Source organism: Python bivittatus, unplaced genomic scaffold (genome assembly GCF_059951505.1).
Source record: "Python bivittatus isolate LINGU-HERP-01145 unplaced genomic scaffold, Pbiv_v1 ctg000350_np1212, whole genome shotgun sequence".
NCBI lineage: Eukaryota > Metazoa > Chordata > Lepidosauria > Squamata > Pythonidae > Python > Python bivittatus.
Window position 1 is genome coordinate 1,086,743 of NW_028277074.1, and position 12,340 is coordinate 1,099,082.

The 12,340-nt window shown below is 34.4% G+C and overlaps 1 protein-coding gene across 19 annotated transcripts in view; it reads left to right on the forward strand.

The window, feature by feature from the left end:
* Positions 1-9,807, forward strand: part of BBX (BBX high mobility group box domain containing) — a 165,264-nt gene extending 155,457 nt beyond the window's left edge. For all 19 annotated transcript variants that reach the window (XM_088144473.1, XM_088144488.1, XM_088144485.1 and 16 more), the window contains one exon: positions 4,818-9,807. In XM_088144473.1, the coding sequence (XP_088000599.1) occupies positions 4,818-4,905 (88 nt within the window). In that variant the 3' untranslated portion in view covers positions 4,906-9,807. The remainder of the gene's footprint in view (positions 1-4,817) is intronic.
* The last annotated feature ends 2,533 nt before the right edge of the window (positions 9,808-12,340 follow it).

Genomic DNA, 12,340 nt, shown 5'->3' on the forward strand with positions numbered 1-12,340 from the left:
AAATTAAGCATCCAGATAAAGCAATGTTTGCTTGAGCCTTATGAAGCATTTTAGCTAGACATTCCATTTATACACACATCATACTGTAAATGGTGTGATACAATTAATTTCTTTACCATCTTTTTCTCATAAGGGGAAAACAGCTCTCTCTTTTTCCTGCTACAGCACTTGCAGTTTCAAAAAGCCAGTCTGTAATGCACACTTAGGAAAGGCCTGGAATGTAGAATGCAGAGGGAAGGTGACATCTTCTTGCATTAACTGCCTCTTCCAATAGCTTGGTTGCATATAGTATTTTCCATGAAGATTGAGATAAAAGAATGACATTTGGTGCGTATTCCTAAATCATACTAGTTTAAATTCCACACCCATTTTCAAAAAAGAGAAATACAGAACCTACAACCTGTTTTCAAAACTGAAATATTGAAATGAATGTTTGTGTGTATGTACATTTATATTTTATGGTCATGTATATATTTGTGTATATACATGTACATCTTCAGAAATTGATCTTGTGCTTTTTTTTTTTAGTTTGCCAGGAAAGTTTTTTTTAAAAAAAAAAGTACAATATTGTATCTCCTTTAATCATAAAGATAGCATTTTGAATTGGGATTTGTATGTCAGTAAAGTATCGGTTTAATTTCAGTTGATGTTTTCTAAAAGGGTGAGAGGGAAAGACAGAGGTGATAAAAATGTGCTCTACTAGCACATTTAGGTCTGCCTAGGTGACATCTTTGTGTCAACAAAATCATTCAGCACTTCATTTGTTTTATTCTTACTTTTGCTTGTTTTAAACTTCCTTTTTATGTTAAACATTGAGGCACTATTTCACTGCATTTTAAATTTCACCATAATAAAATTTTGTACAAATGTTTGGGAAACAGTTCTAATGACGTTCAAAGTACAAATTTGATCGTCCATGCCAATGGAAATAAGAACTATAAATTATTCAACCACGGTATCTGTCTTAAGAATTGAGTTAGTGGGGTGAAAGCTATATGTTCAGGTCATTCTGTTTTAAATTCAGAATTTAGCTTAAATTCCACTCCCATTTTCAGGGGGAACAGGAAAGATGAAAAAAAATAAGTTCAAAGTTATGAAAATAGCTTCTCAAAACTATGCCAGATTTCCCAAATTTGGTGCCCTCCCAAAGTATAAGATTATCACACTCTATTTACTTAAACTTCTTCATATATATACATTCCTAAACCTATTCTAGAAGAAAAAGTAAATCTTTCCGTATTTGCTTTCATCGGCCTCCTGGATTTTTTCTTTTATTCCTTGTAAATGTGTCCTGTTATAAATGTTAATTGTATATTTATTTATTGTTTTAATATGTTGTAAGCCGCCCAGAGTCCCCCATTGGGGGGAGATGGGCGGGGACAAGTTTAATAAATAAATAAATAAATAAATATTCTTCAAGAAGATGTTATCTGCCAGTCATCTGTATTTGCCAGGGTTCTGGCAGCTTTGTTCCTGGAGAAGTTGCATGTCTGATTAAAACAATGGAAGCCATCTTCCAGGGACTGCCAAGAGCATGTCTGTAGCCAAGGCCAGACAGAAATTAAGATTCATTCAGGAAACAGGTTCCGATACACAAGAACACAAGATGTAGTGCTCAATGTACAGAGCAAGCTCTGAATTTAGTATTTTAGGGCCTTTATTGAATAGAGATGATACAGAGCCTCCCTGTTACCTTTTAGTATCTTAATACTTGCAGCCTAATATAGAAGGTGAGGATATGCCTGAAGATACTTCCAGAAACTTAATTAATTGCTTATGTAGGACCAGTTTGTGTGAAATATGTGGAAAGAACTAAAAGTTGAGTATTGTTAGAGCAATAAACAACCTTATATAGAGAGCCTTATCTTTCTCTAGAACACATATGGGTGTGTGAGCTGCAAATTAGCTAGGGCTTTTAGTTTGACAGAGATTTGTAGTTCTCTGGGAAATGCTATTTTAAAAACCCTAAGGCTCAGAGTTCCATATGCATGGGCTAGCTTGTGATATATGGGAGAGAAAGTATGCTAGAATTTGAACAAATGATTAGGTTCCATTGAAACTATTGTTAAGGCAACTTAATTGGAATCAAGCTTACTCTTCTGGCTAGCATTATGATGTTATTCTTGTATTATTCTATTCAGTATTATTTGCACATACCAGACATTTTCAAATTGCATAGCAGCCTTCCAACTCTATAATTGGGAAAGAAGGGAAGGAGGAAAATGGAAAGAACATAGTGAAAACTGTATAGAAAAAAAGGTTAAAATAAACATGCAAGGAAAGCAGTCTGGCACCCACTTTGGATGATTGGAGTATATTCTGTGAATATTGGGGGGAAAGAGAAGGTTGAGGGTTAGGGTTCGGCAGCCAGAAGAACTAAACTGTTAGCATACTTCTTTTCTTTTCCCTAGATTAGTAAGACCCAGGGAAAGAATTCAGCAATTGTTCAGGGAACTTTGTGGTCTGTAGGAGAGCTTCAGCCTTTGGAACCCCTTTGGAAAATAAAACAATTTATATAAAAACACTTCAGCCTTTGGAAAATAAAACAATTCTGTTGTTTTTGTAAAGGCAATTATGTAAGAATTAAGGAGAGGAAATTACCATTTTTAACTACAGTGGAATAAATTGGCCTTAATTTCCCTGTATCAAAAACGATTCCTGATAATTTGCATAGGCACTTAAGCTTCCTGGTTTTAAGAGAAAAGCAGCACCCTTTGACAGTTCTGTTGCTACTAAAATTTTAGGGAAGCAGGCTAAAAGAGAAACCAAAGCTAAAAAGAATTGTTTTCCAAATATTTGTTCTGGTTGTGTGTATTCTATATCAAGCTTTAGACTGTAAGGAAATTCTCCAATGTATTATCTAATATATTTGCTATTGAAGTACACAGAACTGTGCCTTTTGTGTTCTCTCCATTCTATTAGTGTGGTCACTTCCTTGGTGCATTATATTATCACCAAACTGAGTGGTGGGTTTATTAATATGATTAGTGAGAGCTAGTGTGGATATAACACAAATGTGAACGCAGGGTTTCAGTTACCCCCTTTCAGTATCCTGTATCTATAATTTAGTACTGTTCTCTTATTTTTGGAGAGGAAGTAGCATATGATCAGCACAATTTCTAAAATGAAAGAAATTACTTGGAAACCAAACTTTTTACATCATAGAATCATAAAATGTAATGATTGGAAATGTTCTTAGAGATCATCTAGTCCAGCCTCTTGCCCAATTCAGGAATCCAGTAATAAAAACCCTTTTTGCTAACCCCCAAAATGTTAACGGGGGACGCAGTGGCGCAGCGGCTTAATGACGCTGAAAGTTGCCGGCCAGAAATGGTCGACGCTTCAGCGGTTCGAGTCCAGCCTTCGCGTTAGCAGGGTGAGCTCCTGTTTCCTCCCCAGTTCCTGTCAACCCAACAGTTTGAAAACTCATGTGAGTAGATAAATGGGTACTCTCACTCCGGTGGGAGGAAAAATGCTGGCGGTGCCTTGCAAAAAGGAGTCGGGAGCAGTTGCCGGTAAGTGCGAAAAACCGTGCGCTCCCAAAAAGGGCGCGAAGCAACGGAAACCCCACCTCCTGCGCTCGCCAGCTGGGCTCTGCCCTAGGAAGGAGGCTCTGGCAAACCACTTCCGAAACAATTGCCTTGAAAACTGCAAAGGACTCATCCAAGCAGTCACTGCAGAGTCGGTAATGACTGAGCGCAGATAAAATATAAATATATATATATATATACACACACACACACACACACACACACCATATTTTTCCAACAATAAGAAGCCCCCATGTACAAGACACCCCCCACTTTTCTAGCCCAAAATTTAAAAATCAGTATTTTAAAGATAGTGCAGAACACATTTTTATTTAGTAATTAGTTAACATTTACCTGATACACTCAGTGGGAGGAGGTCCAAACCGTCTCTCTGAAGCTCTATTTCCAGGCTCTTTTGCATAACTGATTACATTCAAGCACGAGTGAAACTACCGATAGCTTGTCTCTGCAAACAGCCTTCCTCTAATTGGTTTGTTCAGCCTCAGCTGACGTCAGTTACATCAGGCTCGTGATTGGAGGAAGTCTGTTTGGGAGACAAGCTATTTCACTCGTGATTGGAGGCTAGCAATAGGAAGAAGCCTCTCTGCAGAAACAAAGTTTGGCAGTTTTGCAACCGCGATTCTCGGCTGACTTCCTTGAATAAGACGACCTTCAGTTTTTAGGGTAAGGATTTTAGAAAAAAGTATCGTCTTATAGTCGGAAAAATACGGTATATATATATATATGTGTGTTAACAGTGTTACATCTAGACATGGTAGGTTTTTTTTAGAAAGGGATAATCTTTTTTCTGTATCAGAGCATCTGTATCTGTAACTTGGTTTTAACAGGCTCAGCTAGAACCATTTACTCTTACTAGTTGATTTAATTGGCATTTTGAATATAATTGATTATACAATGAAATGCTACTTTAACAGACTAATTGGAAGAAGGGTTGTTCTTTATTAAAGAAAATCTGTCGAATCTAAGAGTAGGGCATTGTGGAGATTTAGTAATTTGTGTTATATAATCACAGAAATGGCACAAATTACACTGTGTAATTTACAATTCATGCAATATGCAAATGATGTAATTTGCATCATACCACTGATGTCATTTATATATTGGCATCACACAAGTGCCATAAATCACAGTCCAAATTTAGTCTGCTGCATATAAAATCCATTGTATGAAGCTCCAGTAAAACAAGTTTTTGCTATATTTTAGTGTTTGGGGTTAGAAAAATGGTATGTTCTCTGAGTTAACATTACATCTATTCTTCCTTTGTAGGAATCAGAGAACAGCACCTCTTCCCTGTGATGGACAGCCAAAAGAAATGTCTCAGGCTCCAGTGCTTATTTCCTGTGCTGACCAGTGAAGCTCTACCCTTTTGTAAAACATTGTGCTTTACCTAATATCCTAGCCTTGTCTTTACCAATGGATGGTAGTCAGTCCATGTGATGGAGGAACTCATAGACTGAAAATGAGTGGTTCATGTTCAGTGTGGCACGGATTTTACTTATAGCTTGGGCCAGATCCCTTTAGCTTGAGCCCAAAATTTACTATAAGGATGATGTTATTTCTCTGTTATGGAACAGAAATGAAATATCCTGGAGCTTTGCTTTCTATTGAAGGTTTTTAAAGTGGTAAATTCACAGTGACATGGAGGAGGCAAAATTTACTGTAGCTCACACAGCACCTATTCTGTCAAAAGTAGTTTCCTATGAAGCCTAGCTACTTTAAACAAAAGTACAGAGAAAGAAAGAAAGAAAGAAAGAAAGAAAGAAAGAAAGAAAGAAAGAAAGAAAGAAAGAAAGAAAGAAAGAAAGAAAGAAAGAAAGAAAGAAAGAAAGAAACTGATGCACTGCACTAGTTCCTAGATAATCTTAGTCCTTTTTACATGAACATTTAAGTTCTGGGATGGTTTATATAATAGGTTATGCCTACATTTATATTTAAGAGTGAATTTAAGAACCTGTTTGTAGACTCCAAGAACGCATGGGAAGTGTACCATTGTTTGAGGTCTATGTGCGGCCATATGGTCAAGAAGTTCTGCACTTTTCTGAATTTGCCACCAGGGTGATAGAGTTTTTGGCAAAAAAAAAAATATATTGACAGGCTTTATTGTGCTTTTTTTTTTAATTAAGCATAGAATAATGAGGAAGATTTACATTTAAAGCAAAGGTCTGGCATACAGATAAGAGCAATGCTTACAGATTACTGATTTGTATTTCATGTCTTGAAGATTCATTTATTTTTGGACAGAAATCCAAAATGACTAAGTTTAAAGCAGTAAAATAGGGAAAATACTATTAATATATTGTTCAGAAGTGACCTTAGTACTACTTCACTCTTTTGGGGGAAAAATCTTTTCAGTTGACATACACACTGATGAATATATTTTACATTTTATGGACACTGGAATTGTCATAAATACTATGCACAGTCTGAATTGGCTTCATCAGTTTATGAAGTGCCAGTGGTAGTTTGGGATGGTAAAGTGCTGAGTGTAGTGTAAGTAGATGATGACTGAGGAATAATGTTACAGAATTTAGGCCATCAAACAGACCATTTTTCAGTTTGTGTTGTCTTTATTCTGTGTTGCATCCTTTTCCCATCTATACATCTCTTGCCAGAGCAGGTTCTAGGGATTATTATTATTATTATTATTATTATTATATTATTATTATTATGTTATTCTTTAATCACTTTGTATATGCCAGTTTCCTATCGTTCGACACAACATGCAGCAGCATCTACACAGAACCCTTTCAAAAAGACCCCACTAATAGGCTGCATGATATGAAACAATTGATAGGTGGTACTTCAACTTTTTGTCCAAGGCCCCAAGTATAGTAACTCAACTGTTATATCAAGGAGGAGAACTTTGCACATGGCACCTATGCATACAGTTCTCCATCTCTCTAGGGCTGCATAAATGGAAGTTTCCTTCCACATATATACAGGCCCTGACTGGATCAGGGCAACAGTACTTCTAGCAGCATTTTGTTTTGCATTAGAATTTGACAAGAAATTACACATTCAATACAGGGTACTTCTTCCACAGCACAAGATATTCCCCTATTATGATTTGCATCATAGCACAAAAATTTAACCAAATGCTATCGATCAGACCCCAGCAATAATTTTCTATGAGTCTTGTCTCTGGTGGAATTTTGTGATAGTGTTTAGTTCAGTGAGACCCTTTTTTATTAATTAGGTCTCTCTATTGAGCGTTTACACAGTTTTATCAGGCCTTCTTAATTTATATGTGACAAAATTGTTAGAATATGTTTTTTTTTCTTCTTTCTTTTTTTGTAATTGGATTTAATAGCCATACGAAAAGTAACTCTTGAAACTTGCTTGGCTTAGCCTTTTATTAGTCTAATCAGTGCATGTCTTTTCAGTGTCTGAATCAAAAACAACAAGCAGATCATATACTTTGTAATAATTGATGATAACAAAAATTGTCACTTCAGCCCATGTAAAAAAAATCTAAAACTCATTCAAAGTTGCAAATATTGAAGAAGTAGGAAAATAAAAAACACAGTTTCAAAAGGCATGAGAAAATAAATACTTGTTAGAAAATTCAGGTAGAAGAAACTTCCACATGCTGCTGTAGCACGTGGAGCTATTTTAATAGTTCAATTTTGTTAATGTTTTCTAAATTATTTTAACAAAGTAGAATGCTGCCATCATGCCATACTGTTGAGCATATATTGTGGTAGCTACAAGGAATATAAGACCATGTACTAGCTATGGCTCAAATATGTTAGTAGCTGAAATCCAAATATCTTATGGTGCAGCCTCTTCATCTTTATAGTGGTACTAACATACACATTCTATTGAATCCATTAGAATAGCTACATTTTGCAGAAGTACCACCATCTTTATGCCATTTTAAATTTCAATATTGTTCCTAAAGTATTCTTTATATGAATGGTACCTTTATAAAGGATGCAGAAAATTAGCTTTTTCTAAGTAAATTAATATCTTGATTACCTTTCTTTCCAAAACTTTGTTGACTATCCCTTAGACAAGGGACTGAATATGGGTCAATTTACTGAATATGAGTGTTTTCTGATGCTTATAAACCTTTCTGTAGATATGCTTAATTTTTAAGCGATTAGGCACCAAGAGTAGCAGAAATCCTGCAAAGCTTTATAGTTCATTAGGAGCACAACCTGCTTGGAAGATTCTCTGCACTAACCTCATTGGAATGTAGGTATTGCACAGCTCCCATTCATTTTGGTGGGGGTTCTGCAGAAGAATACCCAGATAAATTGTGCCCTATGGTTTCTTTCTTTTTCTTGTTGTTGAATGATGTCTTGATTTTAGAGACTTGCTGAATTTATTAGAATGGGTATCCCTTATTTCAGAAAGGAAGAACATTTGTTTAGCACAAAAAAAAAATGCAAAACCAACAATGTACTGTTAAATTGCTTGGGTTTTTTTTTAATTTTTATTAATTTGTGTGTTTTTTAAGAAATTGCATTTCTGTGATATGTATTTTCATATACCAGCAATGTCATTATCAACTTATGTCCATGAATTCATTTTGAGCAAGAAATGTTGCACCTTAACTATTTCAAAAAACCAAAATATTATGTTCTCTACTTTGGTGTTTATTCCAGTATGTTGTATTATAGTTTATCAAGCCCATTTAACTTAGCAAAGCTATCAGTATTTATGCATTTAACAATATCCTCTAGGTCTGAACCTGTGTATGTCTTTTTCTTTTACAAAAAAAAAATTTAAATAAGATAAAACAACATACTCTACCCTCCTCTATGGTCTTTTTCTGAAGATGAGATATTTTCTAAATATAAAATTTAGCACTGCCCAATTTTCTTTATGGTAGTTTATTTATTTAGTGATCTTTGATTTCACATACTTCTGAGATATACACATAGTAGCTGATATTGCAAGCATAGAATCAGCTGGGAGGATACTGTAATGTCATTTCATGTAATTGTGTTAGTACTGTATTAGAGGGCGGGATGGGAAATGAGTTCTGCAAAGTATTTAATATGTGCATTAGATTTTGATTCTCCTGTTAGGATGTTTTCCAAATTCAAGACCAAAACTAATGTAAAATCTTGTGGAGCTTATATCATGCTGTTGTACTTATGACAGTATTTTTCTCTGGATTGTACTGTGATACCAGAAATAGGATATATTTATTTACAAAGATATAGTGTGCTTTTTACTAATACAATATCTGAAAGTTACAAGCAAAGGAGTTCTTATTTTTTTCTCACTTGCAATTCAATCTGTGTCCTACAAAGCAAACTAAAAATATTGTGAATTTCACTATTTTTTTCCTAGATAACTTCAGTTGCATAAATGTAGCTGCTAATCACTTATCATTTGTTGACTTTGCATATTCACTAGCAAACTCAGAAGAGTTGTATGTTGTGACATAACAAGGGAAACATACATGGGATGAGTGAAGTCTAATATATATATAAAAGATGTGCCCCTGAGGAACACTTCAGTCAGCTTCTAAAACACATGCATAGTCATTCTGGCTTTGCCTTTATGTAGAGACATAAAAGAGGAGTAGTTCTCATAGTGCTCAGTACTGCCTAGTAGGAAGAATGAAGGGACAGCATTTATTGAATTCATACATAAGGAGAGATGAGAATATCTGCATTCCTTCTACATTACTTGGTTGCAAGATGAGGCCAAAAGTGCACATAACACCCTCATTGATGGGATTGGAACAATCCATGTGCATGGGACCCACTACTGAAGATTTGGGGATACTGGCAGAGTGCGAATAAAAAATATAGCATGATGTCTGGAGCGAGAAACCATGCAATGACTTATTTCTACAGATTATATCCAAAACTAGCTATAAAAACTTAATAGTTCCCTAAATAATTGAGTTCTTCTAGACAATTGTCACTCGACTCTCAGTGATACATATTTTTCAGTCATCAGTGGGATTGGAAGAGCTCTAATCCTTAGTAAGAAGCATTGGAATGATTTTTTTTTTCCCCAAGAGTGATTCATGTTTAGTGACTATATAAAATGTATGCTGAAAGAAACAGTTATGTGATGGGGGTTAATCAAAGCGTAAGAAAAGGGCATTATCACCACATGATTTCACTGTCTGAATAGGTGGGGATTTGACTTTTGTTTTTGAAGGAAAAATGTAGTAAAGTCTATAATCATTGAGTTTGCCTTGTACCATTGTATATTTATGCCTCTCAGCTGCACTGTATTCTACAACTAATTCTGATAATGCTACCTCTATTAAAACTACTTCAATTGATTTCATTTATTTTCACAATTCCTCATGAAGTCTTTTCAAATTAATAGATGGCTACTTGGAATCACATGGAAGTTCAGCAGTTTTGAGCAATGTAAACCTCTATGACCCACAATAATTCTATCATTTGTAACATCAGTATGATTTTTGGCAGGTATAATTTTTGTATTATCATTAATTTTTTTTTCTTTTTCACATGCTACATCCAAAATGTAAACATCCGTACATACATGTGTATTACACAAAAACATTTGTACTAGATGCTTCTCATAGAAGGTTCTGGGCAGTTTTGCTTTTCACATACTACATCTAAACTGCAAGCACACAAAACATACACACGCATTTCTTACACAAAAATATTTGTCATTGTACTATTTAGTTCTCTTCTCATAGAAGATTCTGGGGCAGTCCTTGGACATGCAGAATTTCATATACATTGTTTTAGATTAGCTTTTCTGATGTCCTGTGTCTCCAACTTATAAAATACATTCCATGAAAACTCTCATTATTGCTCCCATTCTCCTACAAGTGATAATTCTAACATAAATAGTACAAAAACATGTGTTATACTATATGCTTTTTGTTTATGTTACTAAATCATAACGTTCAATTATCCATTTTTTTTAAAAAGCCAACATCTGTCACATAGCAAAGCAAAGTATTTCATACATGTATAGTAAGTTCCCAATGATGAAATCTTCTATCACATAGCTCCCCATTTTTCCCTCAAACATTTCTGCTCCTGCTCTGGATGCAATACTGAAATGCTTTGATTCAGTAATGTAGATGTTTAATTGCAACATAATATCCAGGTGCAGTAGTGATCTTTTGAATAAATAACAGCCGTAGTTCACAATGTATTGTGTTTGTATTAACACACACACGTTAATAGCAATAGTTTTTCATCCTATTGTTCCAAAGAATGCTTTCCTGTGAATACTTTATCTAAATTGTGTTTTAATAACAAGTAGCCATTGCCCACTTACCTAGCTTGGAAGGGCAGATCTTTCAATCTACATATTGGTTGGAGAGCATATTTTCCAAATAAAGATTGTATCAGCCCTCTTAATGTCACATATGTAGAGCTACTTTACATTTTTATAATATAATTTACATCTGCTTTTCTTCATAAACTAAAAGCAGCTATTATATAAAATATTTTGTTGTTAAAGAAGAATTGTACTACATAGTATATTTAAACTGATTGTAGGTAGCACCTGCAGTCTAAAAGTTTTTACTCTGAGACTTGATTTATAGAAGCGTACGAGCCCCACTTAAAATGTGAACAGTTGTATTTTTACAAAATACCAGTGGTGTACAGTGGGTTTGTGAAACAGGAATTATCTGCAATGACGTGAGCAAGTCTAATCTTTGATAATGAATGGCTGTAATCTTTGCTTATTAGTATTATCAGTCTTCTAGGTATATATTAAATTTGCCATACCTTTCTGTTTGGTTGACCTCTCTTAATCTGTGTGTCTGAAGGTTTGTTTATTTATGTATTTACTTTAAAAAGAAGCCTTGATGCAAAATGAAGAACTTAATGTCAGACAGCTCAACTGTGTTACATCTTTAGAGTTGTGTGTCATGCAGAATAACTATAAATATCATTCATATTTCATTTGATACATGGGTATATTAGATGTAAACATTCTAGAAATTAAATTTCATAAGATGTAAGGTTTTAAAAAGAAATTCAAATACATTAACATATATCCTTGGCCATCCATAGTATATTAAAAAATATTTTCAATTTATGACTCTTGGAGATAGTGTAATTAAAAAGATTTTTTTTCTTTTTAATTAATTAAAAGCATTTTTAATTAAAAACAGTTTTTCCTGGAATATATCCATTGATAAATCCTATTTAAAAGAAGTTTTCAAACTTTCAGGCCATGGAAAAAAGGTAAAAACAAACAAGTTTAAAACTTAAAAAAAAAAATCTGGAAACTTTGATCAAGAAACAACGTGATGAATCATTATAAGCACAGACAGCCCTGACATTTTTAAATGCCAGCTGACAAGCCCTACCCTTTCCACTGTACGTTAGAAAAATTGCTATGGATGCTCCTGGTTGCATTTAAGTGAACTTTTTCTCCCCTTATTGTCTATGGAACCCTATCAAGTTATGGAATCCTAGGTCCCACAGAACAGTTTCAAAAACCCTGGTATACAATTTATAGTTGTATTGCTGCATACATATGGCACACATTCATTCCTAAAACATACCTTTTTTTTGTTTATATTATCCCATATTTAGAGAATATGCATGAATACTACAACTCAACGGTTTATTTTAGCATATTTTCTCACCTGATCAGCTTTCAGCTAAAAGCAAGAGTATCAATCAAGTAGGGGGGAAAAGTAATACAATTAGTCCTACTTCTGCACTTGAAGAATTCTCACAGGGAATGACTGATTCAGTTCAGGGTACAAATAAAGGTTGATGGAATCCTGCTGAACCTAATAGAGTGAGTTAAATACAATCATTTTTTCAACAGACCTTAATATTACTGAGTTTTACCTGTATAGGAGC